The sequence below is a fragment of the Hemicordylus capensis genome, chromosome 1 (assembly GCF_027244095.1).
Source record: "Hemicordylus capensis ecotype Gifberg chromosome 1, rHemCap1.1.pri, whole genome shotgun sequence".
Classification (NCBI taxonomy): Eukaryota; Metazoa; Chordata; class Lepidosauria; order Squamata; family Cordylidae; genus Hemicordylus; species Hemicordylus capensis.
In genome coordinates, this window is record NC_069657.1 from 56,495,783 (window position 1) to 56,523,435 (window position 27,653).

At 43.2% G+C, this 27,653-nt stretch overlaps 1 protein-coding gene across 13 annotated transcripts in view; it reads right to left on the bottom strand.

Annotated features, from left to right (window-relative positions):
• Positions 1-27,653, bottom strand: part of NPAS3 (neuronal PAS domain protein 3) — a 1,129,936-nt gene that overhangs the window by 857,390 nt on the left and 244,893 nt on the right. For 6 of the 13 annotated variants that reach the window (XM_053282870.1, XM_053282881.1, XM_053282869.1 and 3 more), the window contains one exon: positions 10,383-10,503. The exons of the other annotated variants lie outside the window; for them this stretch is intronic. In XM_053282870.1, coding sequence (XP_053138845.1) covers positions 10,383-10,503 — 121 coding nt within the window. The remainder of the gene's footprint in view (positions 1-10,382; positions 10,504-27,653) is intronic. 13 annotated transcript variants of the gene reach the window in all.

A 27,653-nucleotide genomic window follows, 5' to 3' on the forward strand; every position in this document is an offset into this window, starting at 1 on the left:
TAGACCCCCAGCCAGGAAGCTTAAAAGCAGCTTCTCATGGGTAGACCCCCGGCCGGGAGGCTTAAAAGCCGCCTCCAGGCTCAGGGGTCTCCCCAGTATGCCCTGTGCGCTCGTGCAGGGCATACTGGGGCTTCCGGGGGGCATGCGGCCCCCGAGCTCCCCAGCCCCCGCCAGCTCCGTTTTGGAGCCGGCCATTGTGTGGGCAGCCAATCCAGCCACCCAGTGCTCCCTGCCCGCTCACCACTAGGAACCAGGTCTCACTGATCACAGGTCTCACTGACCGGTCCAGAAACTCCTTTGATCACCTGCTGCAAAATCTGTTTGTGGGACCCCAGCATTTCTTTTAAGCGATTTCCAGAAGCTCCAGCACATAGTGAGCACAAGATCTGTTGCATGTCTCTGTAATTTTTTCTCCCAAACCCACACAATAAAATACTAGAACATTTGAGGATTGGGATGACCAAGCTAGAACTTTTTGAAGTTACTACCCAAGTGTACCTACTTGTAAATAAATTCCAATAAATAAATTGAAACAAGCATGCATAGGATCATTGTTGCATGAAAAATTCACCTCTCACACAAAGCACTTTTAGGAATTCTGGTTTTCTTTATGAACATAATAATAGCTGAGCTCTCCACCCCTCTAGCTAAAACAGAATCACTCCTTTATTTATTTATCACATCCACAGCTGATAAGCACATGGAGAGAGGTTTGTTCTGCAAAAGTCCCCACACCCGTTCCCCCTGCCTCCTCGCTCACCACCCTGCAGACTAGGGATGTGCATGGAACCAGTTCAGAGGCCTTTTATGGCCCTCCGAACCGGTTTGAACAACCGGTGATTCTGCCAGTTTGAAGGCAGGGGGGTCTGTCCTTAAAAGTGGGTAGGGTGCACTTGCACCTTCTTCCATTCCCCACCACCAGCGCTTGGTTTTTTGAAAGTTCATCAGGGCAGCAGCGTACCTCCCTGCTGCCCTGTTGCCCCCTGACTGGAAGTACCCAACGTGCCTGTGCATGCTGGGTGCATGTGCACGTACAACATGTGCGCTTGACTGCTCCATGCATGCAGGCATGTCGGGTACTTCTGGTCAAGGGGGCAATGGGGTGGCAGGGAGGTACACTGCCACCCCAACAGATTTTTAAAAAACCAAAGCACCAGTGGGTGGGGAGCAGAAGGAGGGGTAAGGGCACCTTCCCCCGCCCTTAAAGACAGACCCCCCCACCTTCAAACTTCCCCCACCCAGTTCCGTCCACATCCCACTGCAGACAACAGGAACAAATCCCTCAATCATTTTTTCCTGACTAACCCACTGTTCAAACATGCTACTTAGGCTTCACACATTTTCCCGATCTAGTAAATCCCTGGAAGGAAACAGCCCTGAGTACACAAGTGCTTAGATTTCCTTCCCCAGTGTAGCACCCACCAGGTTGTTTGTTTGTTTTAGTACATTTGTATACCGTCCTATACAAAAAAAGTCCCTGGGTGGTTCACAATCTTGTTGCATACATGGATTGTTGGGCCTGCTTCACATCTGATTTTTAGACATTCTTTTATTTATGTTTTAAATAGGTATTTTTCTAGGTATTCTTTTATTTATGTTTGCACCATATTGCAGGAGTGCAGAACTTTGCGCCTCCAGCTGTTGTTGGACTACAACTCCCATCATCCCCGACTACTGGCCATTATTATTAAGGATGATGTGAGTTGTAATCAAACAACAGCTGGAGGGCCAAAACTGTGTATTGTGATTTAAAGTATTTAGTTTTTTTAGTTTACCAGTAATATTTACCAAGTAACAGCAAGGGCTCATATGAACTGAAACCTGTGTTCAGAAGTTGCTCTAAAAATGATGCAACTACCTATATTGTCATGAATCCTGTTAAGTACCTGTGGGAACGGCCTAGATACTTTTGCTGACAGACAGGATACGACTCTTACTTTGAGGAGTTCAATTTGGACTTTGCCTTGGCTAGAGCAACCACAAGTGAGCAACGGCTTATAAAGTTGTTCTGCCTCTGCTCCAACTGATCTCCTTGTGCTGTGCAGACAGTACAGTGCTTGTCTGATTCTTCTCCTCTTTGAAAGCACTCTTCAGGCAAGGGAGGTAACTGTATCTGCCTGCTCTATCATACCTATTCTTTCACTTTTTGTCTGGAGATTTAGCTCAGAAGGATGGCCACACCGTGCTTGTGAGCACAGTGTGTGTTGCTAGCAGTGTGCATATTTGTGCCTCAGCCTAATGGGTTCAACAGGTTTCCATGAATTCCTACAAATTTTGTCCTGCCTGCTGACAGCCTGTAGCTATGTATGTTTATTCAAAAGTAAGTTCCACTGAGTTTAACGGGTCTCACTCCTCACAAAGTGTGCACAAGATTGCAGCCTATGCGGCAATACTGAACACTTTAGGGCAGGCTTCCCCAACCTGCAGCCCTCCAGATGTTGCTGAACTACAACTCCCAGCATCCCTAGCCACAATTTATTGCTCTAGGAGTAATTCCCATTGAACACAGTTGGACTTACTCCTAATGAACTAAAAAAGTTCTGATTGGTTGATTTACTTCTGAGTAAAGGTAAAAGGTAAAGTTGTACCATCGGGTTGGTGTCAACTCCTGGCAACCACAGAGCCATGTGGTTTTCTTTGGTAGGATACAGGAGAGGTTTACCATGTCCATCTTCTGCACAGTATGTGATGGTGCCTTTCAGCATCTTCCTCTATCACTGCTGCCCGCTATAGGTGTTTCCCAGACTATGGGAAACATACCAGCAGGGATTCAAACCAGCAACCTCTTGCTCCCAGGCACATTACTTCCCCGCTGTGCCATTAGGTGGCTAATAAGCATAAAATTGCACTGTTTTAGATCAACAAGGTTAAATTACTGATTTCTGCACCTCTTCCCACTTTCTCCAAGTCTCCGGTTTGTGAAAGAGCTTACCTCAAGACTGACTAGTCACCTCTTCTCTATTTATGACACAATTTATCTTTCCTACATCCTTGAAGTCTAACATCTGAGAATGCAGGGATTTTTTAAATACACATGCAAACTGTTATACCCTATTTCCTCACAAGCACAGTGTGGCCATCCTTCTGAGCTAAATCTCCAGACAAAAAGTGAACAATCATTAACAAATTAAGCCCGCCTGAAGCTCACCAGAGGGGAAGAATTAGTCTCTATTGATGAACTGGTGAGGGGAGCTATACAGGTCTGTCCATGACATATGACTGAGACTACCCTGTTTTAGGACTTTGGATTTGGGTTGCCCATCTCCCTAATTTTTAATTTTTAATTTTAAGCTTGGTAGAACTCATCAAGAAATAACCCTGGTAAGAGAGTAAATTTCTGAATGGGCTTTTAAAAAAAAGTATGCTTTTATTAACTGCTTTACAATTTTACAGGTTCTCCAAATTACATAATAATTATAGTCAAATTTCAAATACTGTCTCACCCATTGTAATTAACTTGATGTCATGAAACACTTATGGTAAGGGTAATATAGTAGAGATACCATAAATATCCATTATAACTTTCTTACATAAAAATTACATATTCAGAGTAACAGAGAAGTGCTCTGAATATAGCAACGAGTTTCCAAGAAGTTATCATAGATCTATGAAAATGAAATGTTACTTTTTGCACAGTATTGTGCAATAATTGCAAAAATGAGGAAGAGTTCACAATAGCCTAGCACCCTACATAACAGAACATGCAAGTTAGTGCTTTGAGTAAGGAAGAATGATAGCAATAGTGTGGTACCCTACATTAAGGGTGTGCATTTAACCGGCTGGTCTGATTCGGTTCAAGTCTGAACTTGACCCATACTGGGCCAGTTCTGTCCTGCACCCCTTCGAACCCCCTCAGTCTGGTCTGGGGGGGGTCACAATTTTTTTAAAAAATGTTTGATCTTTTTGAAAAACTTACCCCCTCCGGGGCAGTTGTCCGAGGCGGTGGGGAGGGTGGTTCACGGAAGTTTCCCCTCCCCCTGCCTGCCTCCCTTATTTTAGAAAGGCCATACAGAGGCCCCTTGCATAGGTGTGGCGGCCTCCAAAATGGCGGCTGTGCCGAGGGGGGAAGGCTGAAAACTTGCCAAAAAGCAGCTGAAGGGGAACTTCCTTGGACCCCCTCACCACCTCGGGCAACTCCCCCGGAAGGGGTAAGTTTAAAATAAAATTGAAAAAAACTCACAACCCCCCATGGGGGTTTGGTCTAGTGTCGGACTGAACAGGGCGTGGTTCGGTTCAACCCCAAACAGTAAAACTGAACCGGTTCGACGTCGAACTTGTTTGTACATCCCTACCCTAACAGCCAGCTGCTACAATAACATTGTTTATACAAGGGCAGGGAGTGTTCATATGTACCTTTAAATCTCTATGCTTTGAGGAATTATGCATATGCATGCTAGGATACAAATGGAGAAAAACATCAAGAAAAAGTTACTCCTGTGACAATTAAGTGTTCCAAACATACAATGTTACTTTTTGGCAAAGTGGATATGTTAACAGCTGCACTTACAATCTGCACAACACTTTTAAGGATCTGAAGTACCACCTCATGTATATTAGCTTCTTGTAATCCTTACAACAACCTGCATGGTAAATGTTATCGTTACCCCACAGCCTCCCTCTCATCTTGGAAACTCTGGCCTGTAAAAACTAAACAAGGCTGAATTGGACCCCGAGCATAGTCAGACATGAGTGCTCCGCAAACCCAGTTTAAGCAACCGTGAGTAGCCGCGGTGCGGCTCCGTGCTGAATCCGGGTCATTCCCAATATGGGCTTGTCATAAGCTAACCCCTGTGACTTACTGCTGGGGAAACTTGGTCTCCCCTTTGCTAGCTGTGATCACAAAGAGTGCCACAGACCTTGGAGGCAGGCACCCTGTTGCTTCTTCTTGCTTGCCACTTCGCCAAACCTTTGAAGCTTAGACCCCTGGAACTTCCTCAGTGGGAGTCACATCTTTTTTCCATTGCTCACAAAACAGCAGATTGAGGACAGGTATGAACACTGTTCTTGATTCCCTCTTTTCTCCATCTCTTTCTCCCATCTCCCCCTTCTCCTGCTGACCATATTCCAACACTTGTCAACTGCTAGGCTGTTAGAGCCCTCACTTCCTCCTCCTCCTGGAAGATGTCTTCATTCCCTGAATATCTGTGATTGGACTAAGGTTGCCAAATATCATATTTTACATTATGCCTCTGCATTTTACAAATAAACTTTATATTGTTTTCAAAAGCCTTGCCTCTAAGTCTGTTGCTTCTCTATAGTACCCTAATGTTGACTTGCTTTGACAATCTGAGTTTACTACTGTGACAGCTTAATCGTATGCATGTTTAATTAGAAATAACTTCCACTGAGTTCAAAGGAATTTGCTCCCAAATAAGCGCACACAGGATTGCAGCTCTAGTACTATAGATTGTGCAGGGTACTCTTGAGAATATACTTACCTGTTCATGATAAATATTGTTTTATTGACACCTGGGTGCCTTTTTATGTATCACAGCATTAATTTGCATTAATATCTGCTGTGGGATGAACTTCTGATGTCCTATGGTTAAAGAACAATGAATAAAGTAACTACTACTGCTGCTTTGACAAATTTCCAGGGAAAGGGAGTTCCAAACGACAGCGCTATTACAACAGATGTGCCGTTATCATGTAAACTCTTGGGGCAGTATAACCAGAAGGTTATCCTAGGGAGGAAAAGCGCAACCCCAATACACATAGAGCTTTAGGTGAAAACCAGCAACTTGGAAGTATGGATGAAAGCCCTTAAGATGTTACTGCAAAAACTGACACATAGTGTATTGTACTCCCAGTGCCACACCACCCTTTGCAGGAAGCCTGACACATTCTACATCACCTATGGACTGTCCTTACTAGCAGTCCTAAGAAGAATGCAGTAGCGCAGACTAGACACAAAAACAAATGAATTACTATCAGAACCACGTGGGGCTAATACAGACAATACCTCTTCAGTCCACAGGACTGAAAGGGAGATGTGCTAAGTACCGCTTGCTGGGAAGTCTTCTCTGGCATCTCAATGTCTTCTCGGTATGTCCCTTCATCATGTGAGTGGTGGTAGTGGTGTTCATCTGAATGACAGCTCTACATGCGCTCCAGATATTTAAACTAGTATTTGGAGCACATGTAGAGCAGCAATTCAAGCAAAACAGCCCCCCTCCATGCAACAAAAGACTGTGCCAAGAGAGCATTGAGACATTGTGAAATAAACATGACAGGCACACATTCAGTGGGTCCCCTGCAAGTGAGCTGGGTGGAATCGTCCAAAGTAACCCATATAGCAATTTTTTTCATCAAATAAAAGGAATAAAAAAGTGGCCCTAGTTAACCCCCACCCTAAGCAAAGATGGACACTTACCCACAGCACTGCAAGTCAATGTCACTCTAGCAACATGCATATGAGAGAACAGGGTGTAGTTGTAGTCCCTTCAGTGGCCCTAACAGTGAAATTCAAAGGCCACTAAAGAGCCTGAAAGGTCTGACGAGGCCAAAACCTACACTAAAGAGGCCAGTATCTGAGTAACAAAGCCTGCTAACCATGATCTTAGGCTTTCCTCTTACATTTCAGCTGGCTTGCCTGAATTCTACGTCTAACTACAGGCAGGAGTTTGATGAGCAAAAGAGTCATTGCTGGCTTTCAGTGCACAGATGGCATTCACTAAAGCTACGTGTTTGATTTTACTACTAACTCCATTAATTGTAATGGTATCTGCACAGCTGAAGAGTTTGTGGTGTTGTGCCAGTAAAGAGCAAGTTCAATATGAAACAAGCTGTGATTACAAGTCATCAGGTCTATATATTGGGTGATGGTTCTAACGTCTTCTAAAGTTGTGCAATACTGAAAGAAAAATTCATGATGAGTAGTTTGGAACTTGACTTAATTATGACTATAGAACTAAATAAGTGATTTTTGCCTTTATGCTATGTTTGCCTTTATAGAAAGACGTTTACACTCTAAAAGTTTTAAACATACTGGTAACTGAAACTGATTCTATTCAAACTAAAAAAACCCAGAAAATATATTATTGCTTGTAATTTTGTACTGATACACTAAAGCAATATTTTACATGAGCATTACATTGAGCATTTTACATTCTTCTATTTCCCCCCAGATATTTTTCTTGAGTTGTTATTGACACATTTATAGAAACATTCATGTGTTACCGCCTCTGTCACACACATTTTATTTTTCAGGTTTGTCAAATACTGGCAGAACCATGCACCATCTCTTCCTTGGAATTCCAACATACTTCATGCAATATTCTTCACAATCCCAGAGTAACATACAGAATCTTTGATACTCTTCAGTTAAATATGCCTTTGCAGCCAAACACTTGAAATCTGAAGCCAAAAAATGTAGTCAGATATAAACAAATTGGAGGGGGGGAACCTGCATTGAGTTTGCTTAAATTATGGATGTGATTAACTTTATTTTTAATAATATTTGGAGAATATAAGAAATGCAATAACTAATAAATCACACTTTTCATCTGCCAAAATATGCCTTCTGAATACTGAGACCAAGTTGAAACTTGTCATCACTCCTGCAAAAATGCCAAATTAAGTTTTCCTTCCCTTTTACAAAGTTTCTTTTGAAAAGCAAATAGGTTGTTTTTCTGGCACTCTCAGGAGGTGGGGAATCTTAGGGAAGCACAGTAGGCATATGCACAAAAGGGATTCTGCGTTTCGCTTCGAGCTCAAAACAAACCACAAAAGAGCCAAAATGTTTTGTCGAAACAGCGGTCAACCCGGATGTTTTGACAAAAAAGACTGGAAACAGTTCGATTGTGTCAAATGTTCCAGCCATAGGGGACAATGAGGACATTCAAAACATCCTATTGTTCCCCTAGGATCCAATGGGGGGTTAGGGGGGAAACTTAAACATTTGTTTAAAACCACCAGCTTGCCTATTTCTTTTGTGGGTTGAGTGGTAGGTAGCACCTATCATACTATACCACACAGCCCACTTTGGTGTCCCTAGGAGCTACCCACGGGCAACAATGGGGTGTTTTGAGTTTGCCCATTGTTCCCTATGGCCAGAACAAGCTTCACTCACAGAGTGCTCACAAGTTTTGCATTGCAATTTGCAATGCATTTTGCAACACCGCCTTGAAAAAAACTGCAGAAGCACAAAGTAAACAGGAATCTGTCCCTCCCAACACAGAACACACATTTCAAACTGTCTAAAAATGGAGAAAAAAGAATCACTGACCCAGAATCCACGGCCAGCCACAGTGCCTGCACTGCAGTAACATCATTGGCACAAGTTGCTCTCACAAACAATTATAACTCCTTACTTTTCTACCATCGCAGCAGCTACCACAGCAGCACCCTTAGCAGCAACTTGAGCCACATTTTGACTGAGTACTACGGATGTGCACGGAACTGGTTCAGAGACCCTTTACAGTATGAGCCTACAAATGGGTTCAAAGCTGTGGGAGATGTCTAAATTTAAGAGTGAGGGAGGGTGCACTTACCCTTCCTGTCACTTTCCCCACAACCGGCATCTTTCCCCCCAAGCTCATCAGGCAGCAGCATACCTCCCTGCTGCCCGGGTATGACCAGAAGTCTCCGACATGCCTGCATGCATCAGCATGGGTGTGAGCACATCGCACACACCCATGCCAGCGTGTGCAGGTGCATCAGAGACTTCCGGTCATATCCGGACAATGGGGTGGCAGGGAGGTACGCTGCCACCCCGATTGGCTTTGGGGGAAACAGACACCGGCAGGGGGGAAACAGCGGGAGGGGTATGTTCAGACATGGCGCTCATCACAGCAATCACCAAGAAATGTTACACACACAGAGCAGCCACTATCCATTCTCACCAAAACACTATCTCACAAACACCAACCCACAACTCAAGAAAGGCACCCAAATTCTGCCTTTGTCAATCTGAGATCCAGCAAAACCAGATATTTATAGCAGCAATAGCACACCATATTATACTTAGTGCTGAGGGGGAAAAACCACACAATCAAACCTTCCTTCCTCCTCTCCTGATCTTTCCTCTTCTTCGAGAGAGGCATAAGGGCTTTCTGCCTGTCAGTCCTTTTGAATACATTTTGAAATCCCCTCCAAAAGTGTTCCCCTCCCCCTACAGCCAAAGGGGACATAGTTGCCCATGAGAACACGATTTGTATGATAACAAGCCAACCAAGAAGCAAGGAGATCACAAGCCAATCATAAGCCAGTGCCAGAAAACCAATCAGCAAGGGGAGGAAAGGCCTCCGTAGCCCTTTATTTTAAGGGTTCTTTTTCGAGCTCGACATATCTTGCACATCCCTGAAACAAAGCACTGGAAAAAAGAAAAGGGGGGAGGGATAATTATACAATAAAACAGAAAACTGAACACTGGCAGAGAACATCAAAATTCTTCTTTAAATGGCCCAATAAGAACCAATTCCAAAACATTTAAACCAGTTAAAGCATTATGGGAGTGTTCCAACCATTTCGTCCAGAAATCAGATTTTAACACTGCACACTGTAAGCAAAGTATCACCAAAAGCTAAGCTTCCCTTCTTCCCCTCCAAGGCACAATGTGAGCCTGAATATCTCACCTGTCACAAACTTAAAGAATCATATATACAATTTACTAGAGGAAAAAGGGAACGTTTCACAAACTAAGTTTTTAATTAATATAAGCATGTCTAAATGTAAGTTCTATAATGCTCAATGTTATCCCTTTGCACACGGGTATTGATTTTACATCTCTACTGAGTCTTAAATTGGTTCACCCCCATTTTTATTCCCACTTTGAAATATAATCAAAAAAACTTCAGTATTGAATTTTCTGATTCCAGTTATTATAATATCAAAAGATAAGGAGGAAGAGTCCATTGCTCAATGGGCAAGCACAAACTCTATATGCAAAATATTCCTGTTGAGAGGAGGGCAGATCTTTACTTTTGTCCCAGGGCCCATTCCCAACATGCTACACCCCGTCATGGATCAATGGTCTGACTTTAAGGCAGTCATATGTTCATAAAGAGAGGCAAAAAACCCCAGTAAGAATTATTTTATTAATTACCATCCCCACAGATATCTGAACTAAGGGATGATACCATTGCAAGGATACCTCTCCTCACAACCTACCACCTAAAGCAATAATGAGCCTGACTTCTGAAAACATGGTACAAAGCCACCACACACTCAGGGATGCAATCCTGAGTCCACTCCTGAGTCATCCCCAAAAGCGAATAATAAAGTTCTCCCCAAATAAGAAATTACCTCTTCCCGACTCTGCTTGCTAATTACCTTGCAATATGCCTGCAAACTATCCATGCAATTTCTAATGGCCACCTGTTCTCAATTACGAAGACTTAGTTTAGGAGACTGTCATAACATGGACAACATCAATTGCCTACCTATACTGGGAGACTGAGGCTGGCAGCTGGCCCATGTTGGAAGGGTCCATCAGGCATGAGTTTCTGGGTGATGCAATTACCACTGTCAAGCAGGCATAGGCTGGTGGGTCAGTAGCAGTCCCTAGGAGAGGGCAAAAAGCAAACAAGGGAAGATGGGAGTCAAGGGCAGGGGAAACAGGGTCACGCAGGCATTGGATAAAGACCCCTAGCAAAAGGTCCAGGACTGGAGCTGACGACACAGAAAGGTTTATAAAGAATTTCCAACTTTCCATCCAATCAGAAAGCTGAGCCAGGGGCCAACCAGGGACCAAAAGATATTTATAGCAAAAAGGACAGTTGAGAAGTTCTACTACTTTTCAGCCTTTCAATCCTGTCTGAATGGGTGCGTCACATCACTGGACACAAGTTTTCATAACCAGTAACACAAGGTAAGTGCTACCTACCAGGATTTTCAAAAAAATGAGCAACAGCCAAGAAGGAGAAAAAATAAAATAAAAATCTACAGGATTTTTGTAAATCACCATGCCCTTAATTCTCTGGCCAGGTCATTTCTAGCATTCACTCCCTTCACAATAGCTCCAATCCAAAGTTTTTTTCCTATCATGTTTATTAAGATCCAATTTAATCATCTGGGATAAAACTTAAATTCAAATTATGATTAAAGAATAGTTAATGCTATGCATATGGCAATATATTCAACAGGTAATAAAAGTAATGTAGCACTTTGTTGTTTTAATATACATAGAATGTAATAGATTAGCATAAATACTTTTTTCATATGAGTGTACATTTCCATTAATGTGTGCTATGCCTTATTTCTTTTTCCATTTCGTTACTGTGTCTGTTATTATCCAATAGTTTATTGAAACAGAAAATATATAATGTAAACAATTAATAAGAAAATCGCCCAAAGACACAAGAATGGCAAATGCTTTACCAAAGATAAATGACTAAATGACTAACATTTATAAGGTAGTTGTTTCTCTCAAGGAGGTAAATCTAATCTATTTGAACTTCAACAAAATATATGAAATACTATACAGATTATAAGGACGACATCATGTCAAATTTAAGGTTTGTATTGAGATGATAATAAGCATTATGCTTCTGTACAAGACAATTGTAACCTAAAAATGTATTTTTATTGTAATTGTAAATTGTAATATATACAATTTTAATAAAATTGTAACCTAAAAATAAGCATTATGCTTCTGTACAAGACAATTGTAACCTAAAAATGACAGAGGGTGGCTTCTCATGATCATCTGTATGTAGGTACAAATTAAGGAGGAGGGAACCAAAGGCTCCTGAAGAATGCACATTCCCAGCAGGGGTCTTGTCTGAATCCATCACCCCGCCCGGTTACTGACTTGTGCCTGAGATTCTCCTAAGAATCTCTGCCCAACTTCTAATTTCGGTGTCAAGTTAGGCAAAGATTCTCGGTAGAATTCAGTAAGTGGGTGCATCGGTGGGTTCAGATGACAAGAGCGCATGCTCCACAGGAACTTCTGGTTCCCTCCTACTTATGTTGTACCTGCTTACAGGCAGTTGTGAGAAGCCACTCAGAGAAATACAGAGACCCAATCATCTTTGTTGGTCACAATGACTATTTTACCCAAGATTGTCCAGCGGGAGAGGTTGAGCAACTGGGTGGCAAGTAAAGGACACTGAGTTTCCAAAATGACATCTGTGCATACAGTCAAATACAAAAAGCAAATATATTTTCAACGCAGGCAGTGAAGTTTATATTACTAAATGTTTGCTTGCTCCCTAATTTAGATGAAAATTTTCAATCTGGCCATGACATAAGAGCAGTATGGCTGGATTAGACCAAGGGTCTATGTAGTCCAGCGTTCTGTTTCCAAGCTTCTGGAAGGCAAGCAGAATATGAAGGCAACAGCTCACCCCTGTCATTTGCTTCTTAGTAAATGGTATCCAGAGGTTCACTGCCTCTGACCATGGAGGCTTCATTTAGCTATCATAGCTAATCATCATTTCATAGCTCAAACTGCTATGTAATTGTCAAAAGTCATTCCTTTTAAAAGCCATCTCTGGCCACTATCAGATTGTATAGCAGCAAATCCCATAGATTAGTAATGCATTGTATGAAGTAGTACATTCTTATGTCCATCTTAGATCTACCAATGATCTGTTTAGTTTGCTTATTCACAAGTCCTATTACATGAGAAGCTCAATATTGGCGTAGGTTCTATTCCCAGCTGCAACCATGGATATGGAAACCATGAATATTGAGTAATTGGGGGCTAAGGGATCATGGGTGTTAGGTTCCCGGTCAGCTGAATAATCAGCCAAATGGGGAGGGGCGCATGGGGGAAAGCTCCTCACCATGCTTTGCTGCCCTCTCAAGTCATGCTGTGCCCTGGGATGCCCCCAAATCAGCCCAAAATAACTGGTGTTGTTTTTTTAAATGGAGCCATATGGAGCCTCCGAGAAACAAAATGGTGGCTGGAAAAGACATTTGTTGTCATTTCTGGCCACCCATGACCCACAGATATGCAAGGTCAATGTGTGTGTGTCCCCCGCCCACGTGCATTTGCCAAGGTCAGGTGTCTTTTTTCCGACTGCAGATACGTGAATCTGTGGATAATGAATCCGCAGATGGTTCCCTGTATTATGAAAGTGGGAGGAAAATGCCTTTCTATTATTTTTCTCCACACTATGCATTACAAACCTCTTACATGTTTCCCTACCTCTGATCCTTACTCTTTTTCTGAATTTAAAATTCCAAAAGGCTTTTAGCGCTTCCTTGTAAGGAAAGGCTTTTGGCAGCATCACTGGGCTTCTTAACAGGCCTGATGCAGGGGCATGGGAGAAAGCCCACTGGCCAACAACTTGTGCTCGGCAGCAAATACAGCAGTGGCACAAGTTGTCCAACTCTGATCACTGTCATCTTTGAAAATGGGGTTGTCAAAGTCCATCAGGCCCATGCCCAACTTGCTCCACTCATGATACTGCCCTAATTATGAAAAGCATTTTGTTTTATGGAGGAGGGGAGAATAAGTAGTGAAGGAGATATTGAACAGATAAAGACAAACAAATATAAGTTGTCCATTAATTAATTCAGGAATGAGAAGTATACTTTTAACCCCCTGAACAACCAAGAAGGTCAAGATTCAACCGATATTCTATACTGTAGTATGCTAAAATCTGAAACTTACTATCTCAAGGACATTCAGGCTGTTTCCTCCATATTAAATATGAGGGATGTGAAACCTGAAAACAAAATGCTAAAAGTACCTAATAAAAACATCCTGTCCATCAACTATGGATTTTCTTGCATGCTGGAAAACATATTCTCAACACTTACAGTGGAAATCTCTAGGACTATTATTATGACCTCTCCTAAAATTTAGAGTTTGTACCATGGCAGACCTGCTTTATCTAAGTTTCTTTTATCACATTCATCCTTCTCCAACCCATGAAAAAAATGCACCTTGATCTTGATCTCTGCTGTGACAAAATAGTCCTGATTATTACAAGCAAGAACTGGGTAATCTGCATAGCTATGATCACATCATGGAGGATGGAATATGGCTTTTAATGAAAATTCTAGCAGCACCAACAGACTCCTGAGAATCCTAGATTTCATTGAAAAGTTTCTGGTTGTCATGGTTGCAGAGGGGAAAAAACTTGAAAACATGTTCACAGCTTTTGTCAAAAACATAATAAACAGAGGAAGGGTGTCAAACAGCCAAGCTGGCCTAAGGCTGGAGACCCATAAAGCAATCACATCATTAGCAGGCACAGCAGCAGCACAATTGCCTTTGAAAGCTTTATTTTTGCACTTTAAACCAATAAAACCATCAAAGAAAGCCACAAACATCTCCTTCCCCTCCTAGGTCTCTGCAGCTAAACAGCACTCAACCTCTATAAGGCTCAAGTCTCATCAAGGTTTAACTAATTTCTCTGAACAGTAACCTACACCAAATAAAGAACTTGCCTAACCAACTGCCCTTCTCAGGAGCAGACTCTCAGGTAAAACACTTCCTAAAGTAATTATGACCCAAGAAGATTCCTGAGTTCAATGGTGGGACCTCCACATTCTACACAACAATTTCCCCATTGACCACAGTTTCCCTGCCCTTACACCAGTGTTTCTTTCCTCGTCCCTCAAGGAAAATTTTTAAGAAGTCAAGTTTGTAAAAAAAATAATAATAAAAACTCCACCTATGATCTGTATATGAGGATAAATAATGAACATTCAAAAATTTCAGAACATGAAATTTTATTTTAAAGAACTGTGTTAACTTGAAAAAAGAAATTACATTTCACTGGGAATCTTGAGAAGTAAAGGCATGGGAGTGGATCCTAACTTTCATGCTCAACACTCCATGCCTGGGAGCTCCTTTCACTCTTGAAGGGATCTTTTCACCAAAAAAGCTCCCAGTCACAGACCACCGCAGTACAGACGGTTAGGATCCAACCCATGCTTTTTAAATTATATAACCACACACACAGTGTATATAGTTACTTCAACGGATCATGTCAGACGAAACTAATTACACAAAGAAATTAGATAAACGTTTGATATCTGATTAGGATATACTGAAATATTAATGGAGATCTTAAAATTTTCCCTGTGTGTGGTTAGCAGAAAATTACTATAAATTGATAATTCAGTGGTATAATATCCTATAGAAATGTAAGGAAGCATAGCCAAAATTTGGTCTATATGGGGGGGATGTGGTTTTAATAAAAAGCCCAACATGAAAAGAATTTTGGCAAAGGATTTTGGAAATTAATAAATAAAGAATTATATAGTGACCAATGTACCCAATTATTTTATTAATGGGTTTATTATCTTAAAGGTTTGTGATCAAAACCAGACATAGAGGTGCCATTTTATTTGGAGTCATTTTCTAAATTACTTGATTACTAAGAAATAGCATTAGAAACAAGCTGCTTGAAACATGGGAACTGCTTAAAATCCATATATTTAATTCTTGTAGACATGCCTGTGGGGATGTGTCCCGGCAGCAACCCAAATGAAGCGCCGGATTGGCTGGGAGGCGGGAGCCATTGGGATTGGCTGGGCAGAGGCAGCTCGCAACGCGAGCTGAGATGCAGCCACGGGGGGAAATGGCGGCGGCGGCTCCAGCCGCATGTTAGCTCCCGCCGTGCTCGGTTGCTGTGAGAAGGTGGCGGGAGTGGCTGCTGCCAGCCTAGCCCAGCCGCAGTTGCGACTGTCGCGTCCGCGGCCTGGGCTGGGAGTAGGCGGGAGGCAGTAGAACAGACTGGCCCTAGCGGGCTGCCAGGGGTGAGGGGAACGGACAGTAACGGTGGTGGAGGGGCCTTTTTTGGCTGCCCGCCGCTTGGAGTGGCCAGGGGCAGCCCAGCTGCTGTGAGAAGGCGGGGGTGGCCGGCTGCGGTTGCGACCGCCGCAGCCCGGTCTGGGAGGAGGCGGGAAGTGCTGCTGGCAGGGGTGAGTGGGCAACATGCGGTAACGGCAGCGGCGGGGCTCTTTTTGGCTGCCCGCCGCCTGGTGTGGCTCCGTGGGTGGGGGAGGAATGGAAGCGGGGAGCACAAGAGAGCGTGGAGCTGGAGGGAGGGGGAGACATGAGAGACCTGGGCAGTAGGGGGAAACAGCCGGACCGAAAGCGCACAGATTCTCTGTGCGGGTCCGCTAGCAGCCCTATTAATTTCTTACATAATTGACAAAATCTTAGTTTTTTTGAAATTTTGAATCCTAAATTTTTCAATGTTTATAGAGGATTTGTTTATTTCTTTATTACATTTCTATACCACCCCATCCAGAGACTCTGGGCAGTGCACAACAAGTAAAATACAAGAACAAATACCATTTAAAACAAACAGGATAAAACAATATAAAAACAAATTTAAAACTTTAAAACAATTTAAAACCAATTCAATATGCTTAAAAACAATTTAAAAACCTTGGAAGGCCAGGCCAAATAAGTCTTTAGGGCTTTCTTGAACGCCAACAATGAGCCCAAACTATGGAGGAGTGTAACCCCATCCAGCACAGGAACATCCAACTCATCCCTCAAATTCTGATCTTCCACAGTGAACACTTCCATCTTGCTTGGATTCATCTTCAATTTGTTATCCTTCATCTAGCCCATTACTGCCTGTAGGCAGGCACTTAGGGAGATTATGCCATTGCCTGATAAAGCTGACATGGAGAAGTAGATCTGGGTGTCATCAGCACGTTGCACCAAATCTCCTGATGACCTCACTCACCGGTTTCATGTAGATGTTAAAAAGCATTGGTGACAAAATGGAAACCTGAGGGACTCCATATAATAGCTCCCATTTCGAAAAGCAACCATCACCAAGCTCCACCATCTGGAATCTGCCTGAGAGATAGGAGAGAGACCACTGTAGAGCAGTGCCTCCCATCCCCAACTCCCTCAGGCAATCCAAAAGGATCCAAAAGGACCAACACACTCCCTCTGTTAATTCACTGGTAAAAGGTCATCCATCAGGCCGACCAAGGCTGTCTCAAACCCATAGCCTGCTCTAAAGCCAGTTTGGAATGAGTCTATATAATCTCTTTTCTCCAAAACTGCCTGGAGCTGGTTAGCCACCACTCTCTCTTGTTTAACTATTCAGTTATGGTTAGGAATGTTTTCAATTATTCCTTCCTTATATTCTTTTTACTATTTTTATTCTTATTTTTATCTGTACAATGTTCAGTATCAGAAACCATCTTTCTCAGATCTTTATGTAAAAATAGAAAATATATATTTAAGATATACTTACTTTTTAACTCTTTCAGTTCTGTGAAGCATGGAAACCAAGGTATATATTATGGGACCAATAGTCTGATTTGATATAAGGCAGCTTTCTATGTTCCTATGTCTGACATGTACAGCCAGTGACTGACATGCACCATGTTGGTGCAACAGTGCTGACATCTAGACTAAGGTTGTGCTTTTGCATGAGGGAGGGAGGGGCAACTTTTGCTGATCGTCTTACCTCTGAAACCCACTGTGCCTCCTAAAAACCATAATTACTATACTGCCCTCAGGGGTATAATTTTGGGGAGCACACTGGGCTTCAGAGGGAAGGGGATCAGCTAAAATTGTCCCTCCCTCCCTCTCTCGTGCAATGGCACAACTTTAGTTTGGATGTCAACACTGTTGCACCTGTGTAGTAGGGGCGTGCACAAAACCAGAAAACCCAGTTCGGTCCGAGTAGAATGGAACTCGAACTGGGTCCGGTCCAGTTCTGTGCATACTAGAGCCGGGCCCAGTCTGGCTCTAGTCCAAACTGGTTCAGGCCCAGCTTGGGGTGTGTTTGTGAAAAAATGTTTTTAACAAAAATAAATTGTCTTACTGCCATTGTGTGGGGCTTCGGGGGTGCTGCTGTAGCCGCAGGGAGGTTTCCTGATGTTCCCTCTCCCCACTGGCTTCCCCCTGGTCATTTTCAGACCCTTGTGGGCTGTTTTTGGCCTGTTATGGACATCTCTGTGGTGGTAGCAGCTATTTTGAGGCCTCCGTGCATGCCAGGTCATGACACTGGCCACACAGATGCCCATCAGCTGATTGTCAAGGAAGCAGTGGAAACTGCACTTTGCTCCCCCTACAAAAGAACTGATCACTAAATGGCTCCCCAGATGAAGTCTGGGCTTTGTATGTACAACACTAATTCTAGTTTGCACATGCAATTCCCATCCCGATAGGGAAATGCAGGCAGAACCCTACTTTTATGCATGTGTGGCCCTGAGCTAAACTGGGATGTCTAAATAGCTTTTACATCATCACGGAACTAGTCATCCCAAAGAGAAACAAATAAAACTCAATTTTGAAAGAATTTATTTTCTCAACTTCTTTGTTTTAGGTGGCTCAAATTGTTGATTTCAGCTATATTTGCTCTATCCCATTGCCTGTAGCGCCACTTCAAAAATTGTATGTGTGTTGTTCCCATGACTAGCAATCAACATTTTGGTAACTGTTGATTTGTAACAATGTCTATACTGATGTGATCCACCTGTTGATGAAAATGGCCAATTAACATTGATATATCATTGGTTTAGAATAGCTATTCATTCTCTAAGTTTTAAGATAACTTGTCAATATACTGAAGAGATAATAGGACAATTCCGAAAAATATGAATGGAAAAATCAACATGTACTTGATCACATCTCACAATTTGAAAGATGGTATGTGTTTTGCTGTATGTGGGTTGAGGAGGAGCCTTTTAAGATGCCAGCTTTTGAGGCATGCTTCCAAATCCAATCCATTTTGGACTAGGGCTTTACTTAAATTTTTGTTGAAATGTATCAAATTTAACTGTCCATGTTCTACATAACCTTGCATCGTTTTCCCATCCAGATCATTTTCCGTTTGATCTTTTATACGACAAATATGGCAAATATTTTGAGGGGGGAGAGAGAGAGAGAAAATGGAAAAGAACAATTGCATTTGTATATCTGTTTTGTATCATAAATTATTTATGGTTCTTTGCAAAATAGGCATTACATCTCCCTCCAAAATGCTGTAGTGAGAAAAATGCTGCGCAACAGTTCTAAACATCTGATTCCTACAACACTACTTCAGTCCCTGAAATCTGATGCCTTTGCATGACAGTTCTAATTGACCAGCATACAAATTTACACACTTTTACGATACACATGGAGGTCCGCTCCAAACATTATTATTGCTGCTGCAAACATGCAATATTTGGATCATCAAACACAACTTCATTCATGCAGCTTTATATTCGAATATATATGCGTTTGAGGAACTTAGCCCATATTGTCGATGGAGTGGTGTGGCTTTTGCATGTGTGCAGCACCTGGATGTGATTGGTACACATACTTGTTCTCTGGGGGCAATCTGAGCACGTGGAAGGCTTCACAGCTTTCCTCCCACATGCATAGTGCTAGATTTTCTTTCACTTTAGATGGAACCTTAGCCATCTTCAAAAAACCTATTAACCACATTAACCTTTTAATGATTCCACTGCTCCTACAAAAAGCTTTTTCTTTTTATTAATTTATTTTTATTTGTTTGGCCCATTTATATGCCACCCTATATAAAATTTCAGGGCAGTTTACAATATAAAAAGCAAGTAAAACCTAAAAATAATATAAAACAGATTAAAAATAACACAAATAAAACTTTAAAATATCATAAACTAAAAGCCTGATAAAGGAGGCATGTTTTCAAAAGTCATTTAAAAACATTCAGAGATGGAGAGACTGATGTCATTTTGGAGTGTGTTCCAAAGCCCCGGAGCAATTCTAGAAAAGGCCCGGTTTTGGGTCTCCACCAAGCAAGCCGGTGGCAACCGCCAGCTACATCCGTTTCTTGAGTTAGACGACCTCAAAACAGTGGTACATCTGCTGGTAACCTCCAGACTGGATTACTGCAATGTGCTCTATGTGGGGCTGCCCTTGTACGTAGTCTGAAAACTACAGTTGGTCCAGAATGCGGCAGCCAGGCTAGTCTCTGGGTCATTCAGGAGAGACCATATTACTCCCGTATTGAAGGAGTTACACTGGCTGCTGATACGTTTCTGGGCAAAATACAAGGTGTTGGTCATAACCTATAAAGCCCTAAACAGCTTGGGCCCTGGGTTTTTAAGAGAACGTCTTCTTCGTCATGAACCCCACCGCCCATTGAGATCATGAGGAGAGGTCCGTCTGCATTTGCCACCAGCTCGTCTGGTGGCTACTCAGGGACGGGCCTTCTCCGTTGCTGCCCTGAGACTTTGGAATGTGCTCCCTAGTGAAGTAAGAGCCTCCCCATCTCTGACATCTTTTAAAAAGTATCTAAAGATGCATTTCTTCACTCAGACTTTTAACTGATATTGTTTTGATTGTTTTAATGTTGTTTTTAGAATATTGTTTTAAAATTGTAAATTGTGTTTTAAATTTCTTGCTTTTAAGTTTTTTTGTTTTTGTTTTTAATTAATGTTTTACTTTTAATCTTCTTGTAAACCGCCCAGAGATGTAAGTTTTGGGCGGTGTAAAAATATGATAAATAAATAAATAAACTGCAAGAGGACCTCCGCCAATTATCTTAATATGTAGGTACTGGGGTTCATGAAGAAGAAGATGCTCTCTTAAATAGCCCAGGGTCCAAGCCATTCAGGGCATTATAGGTAATAACCAATACTTTGTATTTTGCCTGGAAACTAATTGGCAGCCAGTGTAGTTCTTTAAAAAAAGGAGTGATATGGTTTCTATGGATGGCCCCGGAGACCACCTGGCAGCTGCATTCTGCACCAGTTGCAGTTTCTGAACTATGTACAAAGACAGCCCAACACAGAGCTTATTGCAGTGGTCAAGTGTGGGTGTTACTACCATATGCACCACTGTTTTAAGGTTTAAAATTATTAATTTGAAATTATTAGAAATTTACAAAGTGATGTACAAGTCAGCAACTGCTTAGATTCATTTGTGAAGTTCTGTAGCAACCAATAAAGGTCGTACACACCACCATGAGAGGGGCAAGCAGGGATGAACCTACCTTCCCCACAGACCACTGACCATCTCCTCTTTGGCACATCGTCACGCACCCACATGATCCGCACTGCTCTGAACAGTGTGGCTCACCAGAGTCCAGGAAAACGGGCCCTAACCTTCAAGAATCCTAGAATGCACCATACAAGCAGCATGGTGCATTGGGGGATTTCCCCCCTTGCCAGGGGCTCTAGGTGCTTGGCACTGTGACTGCTCAGGCTGCATGCAGCCCAAGCATTCAAACGACCCCAGACCTGGAATTAAAAATGCAGGCTACCAGGGAAGGCAGAGCGGGGATTGGCCTTGACACAAGTCCTACCCAGGTAGGGATGCCCAAGTCTGGGTAGGGCTGCTCATGTGAATAGCCTTAATATCTTATTGTGACCATGAAGATGTTTTGATCTGCGAAAAATAAAAATCAATCAAAGAAGTGTTCAAAGGTGTGATACTTTGAAAATATTGCCATGTAGCATTTACCATAACAGCTGTACAGTTAAACTTTAGGCAGAAACTGAACCGAAGAGGATCTGCTGCATAAATAAGATCCCCATGGCAACTAAATGTGCTACTAGATAACAGAGAAAAAAGGATTTATGTGTTTGCTGAGCTGTCTTGCCCTAGAGGAATTCTCCAGGCAAATGCAGGCCACCTGCCACATGTTATATTAAGCTCAGCCTTCTGGACTTATTTTCAGCAAAAAGGTCCAGCAACTTTTGTTTGAAAGTTTCATTGAGCCTTATTTTCTAGTTACTCCAAATTAAAGCAGCCAGTTCTCCCCCACCCCCAACTTTCTTTTGTGCCTAACTGTGATTGCACATAAATTATACTTATAATTACAATACAAAATACGAAATATGCATAGCCCATGCAAAAAGGTAACAATTGAGCTAATTCACTGAACTGTGATGCAGCTCCCCGAATTTAATCTTCCTTAGACAAAAAATATTATCTCTTTAAAAGGTGACTAAAAACATCGCTCCTGAGGGAGGGCAGGATGCCTCCTTGTCCTAAGGAGGCTATTATTAGACCTCATTTGAAGAACCTACATTGGATCCCTCAGATTTAGCTAATTACATACCTGTTTCTAATATTCCATGGTTGGGCAAGGTGATTGAGCGGGTGGTGGCCTGTCTGCTCCTGGAAGTTTTAGATGGTGCAGATTATCTAGCCTCATTTCAAACCAGCTTTTGTGTGGGCTATGGGGTTCGGACTGCCTTGGTCAGCCTGATGGATGATATCCAATTGGCTATCAACAGAGGAAGTGTGAACCTGCTGATCCTTTTGTAACTATCGGTGGCTTTCGATACCATCAACCATAGTATCCTTCTGGACCACCTGAGGGAGCTGGCACTTTTTTACAGTGGGTCCATTCCTACTTCGCCTTCTTTGTCATGAACCCTACGCCTATTACAATCTTCTGAAGAGGTTCAGTTATGGTTGCCAGTGCCACTGGCTTGTTTGGTGTCGACTCGGGGCTGGGCTTTCTCTGTGGCTGCCCCGGGGCTTTCGAATACGCTCCCAGTTGAAATAAGAGCATCTCTTTCTCGGTTTGTTTTTAGGAAGATGCTCAAGATGCACCTATTCTCTCAAGCTTTTAACTGGAATTAATTTTAATAATTTGTTTTAAGAACTTGTTTTTTGAGATTGTTTTTATTGTGTTTTGTGGAATTTTAATTGGTTTTTACTTTTTAATATTGTTTTAAATTTTGTACACCACCACCTACAGATGTACATATCAGGCACTATAAAAATATGATTGACTGATAGATAAATAAATAAACCCAGACATTTATATACTATATAAACACCCAAAGGCTAGCATACAACTTCTATGCCCAAAATGCCCTTCTCTCTTTAAAAAAAACCTTTCACCTAAAAACTAGATATCAGAGATAAAACTAAGGTGTTTTTTTAAAAGTAATTCATAATACTTGAAAGACACATGGATATCTATGTGTACAATAAAATGTAATTTTAATCAGAGAGCAAAAAAAGAAAGGAAAACCTCCTAAACGAACAGCCTTATACACAAGTTTAGTTAAGCAAGTGATCGTCAACCTCTGTTATAAGAAAAGAGCACAATTTGCTAACTACCAGAATGCCGCTTTCTGCCCTTTCATATTCCTGTTGTACTGTTTATGCAAAAAACATAAACATGAAAAAACATGTTTAAGCTGTTCTCATGCGTAGCCTAACCCAGGCTAGGCTGCCATAGGTTGGGTTAGGTTGCTCGTGAGAACAGCCTTTCCTGTTTTTCCCTGTGCATAAATAGTTCAACCAATAGCTCATATGCAGTCTAACCCACGCTATGGCAGCCTATCCTGGGTTAGGCTGCGTGTGTGAAGTGCTTGGAACCACACAGATCACTCCTGCCCAGCCAAACCTTAGTTTTAAACCGGACTTTAGCCTGGGTTAAAGGTGTGTTATGCCCTTAACTTGGCTGCCGGAATAGTGTGTGTGCTCAAGCTGCTTACAGCCCAAGCACACACAGAGATGGGTGCCTAGAGCACCAATTTCATAGGGATATCCCCAAATGCCCTGCACTCATCACTCAATGAATTGTGGGATATGTGGAGGCTGTGACAACATTTCCCAGCCTCTGGAGATCCACACTGCACGTAGCAGTGCAGATTGTGTGGGAGTGTGGTCCATGATTTCCACCAATGTGGGATGCTCATCTGGGGGGAAGGTAGGTTTTTCATAGCCTTCCCCCCACCCACTCCCCGAATTGGTCGTATGAATACCCTTGCAAAGTTTCTATGGTCAATAATGAGGTATTTGCAAATGAAAATTCTCAGAAAGAGATAAAGATGAAGAAAAATACTTTTGCTACATTCTTCCCTGTGGAAGGCAATATTTATTTTTATTTATTTATTTATTTATTTTTGCATTTTTATACCGCCTTTCGTTAAAATATAACCCCAAGGCGGTTTACAAAAGTTAAAAACATACAATAAAAACACAATAAAAACAACATGCTAAGAGTATAAAAACATATAAAAACAGGCATAAAACAATACAAGAAATAAAAACACCCAGAAGCAGCAGTAAAAACGATTATGTAAAAGCCTGGATAAAAAGCCAAGTCTTTACAAGCTTTCTAAAAGCCATGATGGAGTCCGAGGAGCGAATGACCACCGGGAGAGCATTCCAGAGTCTGGGGGCAGCAACAGAGAAGGCCCTGTCCCGAGTGCACGACAGCCGGGCCTCTCTCATTGTCGGCACCCGGAGCAGGGCCCCCTCAGATGTCCTCGTCAAGCGGGCAGCAACCCTTGGGAGCAGGCGGTCCCTCAAATACCCTGGGCCCAAACCGTTTAGGGCTTTAAAGGTCAAAACCAGCACCTTGAATTGGACCCGGAAACGAACCGGTAGCCAGTGCAGTTCTTTCAAAATGGGGGTGATATGTTCCCAACGGGCAGCTCTGGATAACACCCTCGCTGCCGCGTTTTGCACTAGCTGCAGTTTCCGGATATTCTTCAAGGGCAGCCCCACGTAGAGCGCGTTACAGTAATCCAGCCGCGACGTGACTAAGGCGTGGGTAACTGTGGCCAGATCTGCCTTCTCGAGAAAGGGACGCAGCTGGCGCACCAGCCGAAGCCGTGCAAAGGCACCCCTGGCCACCGCCTCCACCTGAGCTTCCAAAAGCAGAGCCGGGTCCAGTAGTACCCCCAAGCTGCGTACTTGTTCCTTCAAGGGGAGTGCAACCCCATCCAGAACTGGTAAAATCTCCACATCCCGATTGGCTCTCCTACTGACCAACAGCACCTCCGTCTTATCCGGATTCAATTTCAGTTTGTTAGCCCACATCCACCCCATCACGGCCTCCAGTCCCCGGTTCAGGACATCCACCGCCTCCCTAGGATCAGATGACAAGGAGAGATAGAGCTGAGTGTCATCCGCATATTGCTGACAACTCAGTCCAAATCCCCGGATGACCTCTCCCAGCGGCTTCATGTAGATGTTAAACAGCATGGGGGACAAGACCGAACCCTGCGGGACCCCACAGGCCAACGGCCACGGGGCCGAGCAGTAGTCCCCCAGCACCACCTTCTGGACCCTCCCCTCAAGAAAGGACCGGAACCACTGCAACGCAGTGCCTCCGATTCCCATACTCGAGAGGCGGCCCAGAAGGATACCATGGTCGATGGTATCGAACGCCGCCGAGAGGTCCAGCAGAACCAACAGGGACGCACTCCCCCTGTCTAGTTCCCGGCGTAGGTCATCCACTAGAGCGACCAAGGCAGTCTCAGTCCCATACCCGGGGCGGAAGCCAGATTGAAAAGGGTCCAGATAATCCGTATCATCCAAGACCCTCTGCAGCTGGGACGCCACCACACGCTCCATCACCTTGCCCAAAAAGGGCAGGTTAGACACAGGTCTATAGTTGTCCAGGCTGGAGGGATCAAGGGAGGGCTTTTTTAATAAAGGTCTTACCACCGCCTCCTTAAGGCACGATGGCATCCTGCCCTCCCTTAATGAAGCATTAACCATCACCTCCAGCCATCTACCTGTCCCCTCCCTGGCAGCTTTTATTAGCCATGAAGGGCAAGGGTCAAGAGCGCACGAAGTCGCCCGCACACTGCCCAGGATCTTGTCCACATCCTCAGGCCGCACCAACCGAAAAGAATCCAACACAACGGGACCAGATGGTACCAAAGGCACGTCTGCCTGAACTGCCAAAACTCTGGAGTCCAGGTCAGCACGGATGCAAGCGACTTTATCTGCAAAATGACAGGCAAACCGATCACAAAGAGCTGTAGATGGCTCCTCCCCCATTGTCCGGGGGGATGTGTGGAGCAATGTTTTCACCACACGAAACAGCTCTGTTTGCCTGCACTGAGCAGACGCAATGGAGGCGGAGAAAAAACGTTTCTTCGCCGCCCCCACCGCCACGGCGTAGTCCCTAAAATGGGTTCTAGCCCGTGTTCGATCGGATTCGTGACGACTCTTCCTCCAGCGTCGCTCCAGCCGTCGTCCGAGTTGTTTCATCGCCCTAAGCTCCGAGGAAAACCAAGGAGCGGAACGGGCTCCACTAAGCCGGAGAGGGCGCTTGGGGGCAACCGTGTCAACAGCCCGGGCCACCTCTCCATTCCAGAGATCAACCAAGGCGTCGACAGGGTCACCAGCTCTGGACACTGGAAACTCCCCGAGGGCCGTCTGGAATCCAAGCGGATCCATATCCATCAGAGACATAATTAGTGTTGATTTCCTTATGTGATAAGTGCATGTTTATTATTCAAAATAATATATTAAGAGCAGGTTTGGAGTTTTTGACCTTAGATATAACTTTCTGGCATCTTATTTTTGTGGGGGGAGCTGGGAAGATGATGATAATAATACACTCATAAGAACATAATAAAAGCCCTGCTGCATCAGGCCCATCTAGTCCAGCATACTTTTTCACACAGTGGCACACCTGATCCCTCTGGGAATCCCACAGGCAAGAGCTGAGGGCATGCCCTCTCTCCTACTGTTACTCCCCTACAACTGGTATTTAGAGGCATCTTGCCTCTGAGGCTGGAGGTGGCCTATAGCCCTCTAGTAGCCATTGATAGAACTTTTAACCAAGAATTTACTAAACCCCTCTTAAAGCAATCTAGGCTGGTGGCTGTCACCACACCTTGTGGCAGATAATTACATAGGTTGATTATGTGTTGTGTGAAAAAATACTTTGTTGGTCCTCATTTCGTGGCAATCAGTTCCATGGGATAACCCCTAGTTCTACCTAGGGAAAAGAATTTCTCTCTATTAACTGTCTCCACACCATGCATAATTTTATAGACCTCTATCATGTTCATCCTCAGTGGATTTTATTCTGAACTAAAAAGCCCCAGGTGTTGTGACCTTGCCTCATAAGGAAGATGCTCTAGGCCCTCTTCTGCACCTTTTCCAGTTCTACAATGTTCTCAAGATATGGTAGTCTCCTTAAGATATAGTGACCAGAACTGAACGCAATACTCCAAATGTGGCTGCACCACAGTTTTGAATAAGAGCATTATAATATTAGCACTTTTATTTTCAACCCCTTCCCAATGATTCCAAGCATGGAAATGCGGCTGCACCATAACTTTGAATAAGGGCATTATAATATTAGCATTATGTTATAATATAATATTCAATCCCATCCAAACAATTCCAAGAATGGAATTGACCTTTTACACAGCTGCTGCACATTGAATCAACACTTTCAACGAGCTGTCCACCATGACACCAAGATCTCTCTCCCAGTCAATTGCTGACATCTCAGACCTCATCAGCATATATGTGAAGTTGGGTATTTTTGCCCCAATATGCATCACTTTACACTTGTTAAAACTGAACCACATTTGCCATTTTGTTGCCCACTCCAGCAGTTTGGAGAGATCCGTTTAGGAGTTCTTGTAATCTCTTTTGGATTTCACTACCCTAAATAGTTCGGTGTCATCTGCAAATCTGGCCACCTCACTGCTTACCCCAATTTCTAGATCATTTATGAAAAGGAGAACTGGTCCCAGTACCAGTCTCTGGGGGGCCCCACTTCTTACTTCTCTCCATTTAGAGAACTGTCCATTTATTCCTACTCTCTGTCCTTCGGCCAGTTTACCAATCCACACATTAACCTGTCCCCTTATCACATGACTGCTAAGTTTTCTCAAGAGTCTTTGATGAGCAACTTTGTCTAATTCTTCTTGAAAGTCCAAGTATGCTATGCCAACTGGAGCACCTTTATCCACACAACTGTTGAAACTCTCAAATAACTCCAAAAGTTCTTTGAGGCAAGATTAACCTTTGTAGAAGCCATGCTGGTTCTCCTTCAGCAGGACATGTTCTTCTATAT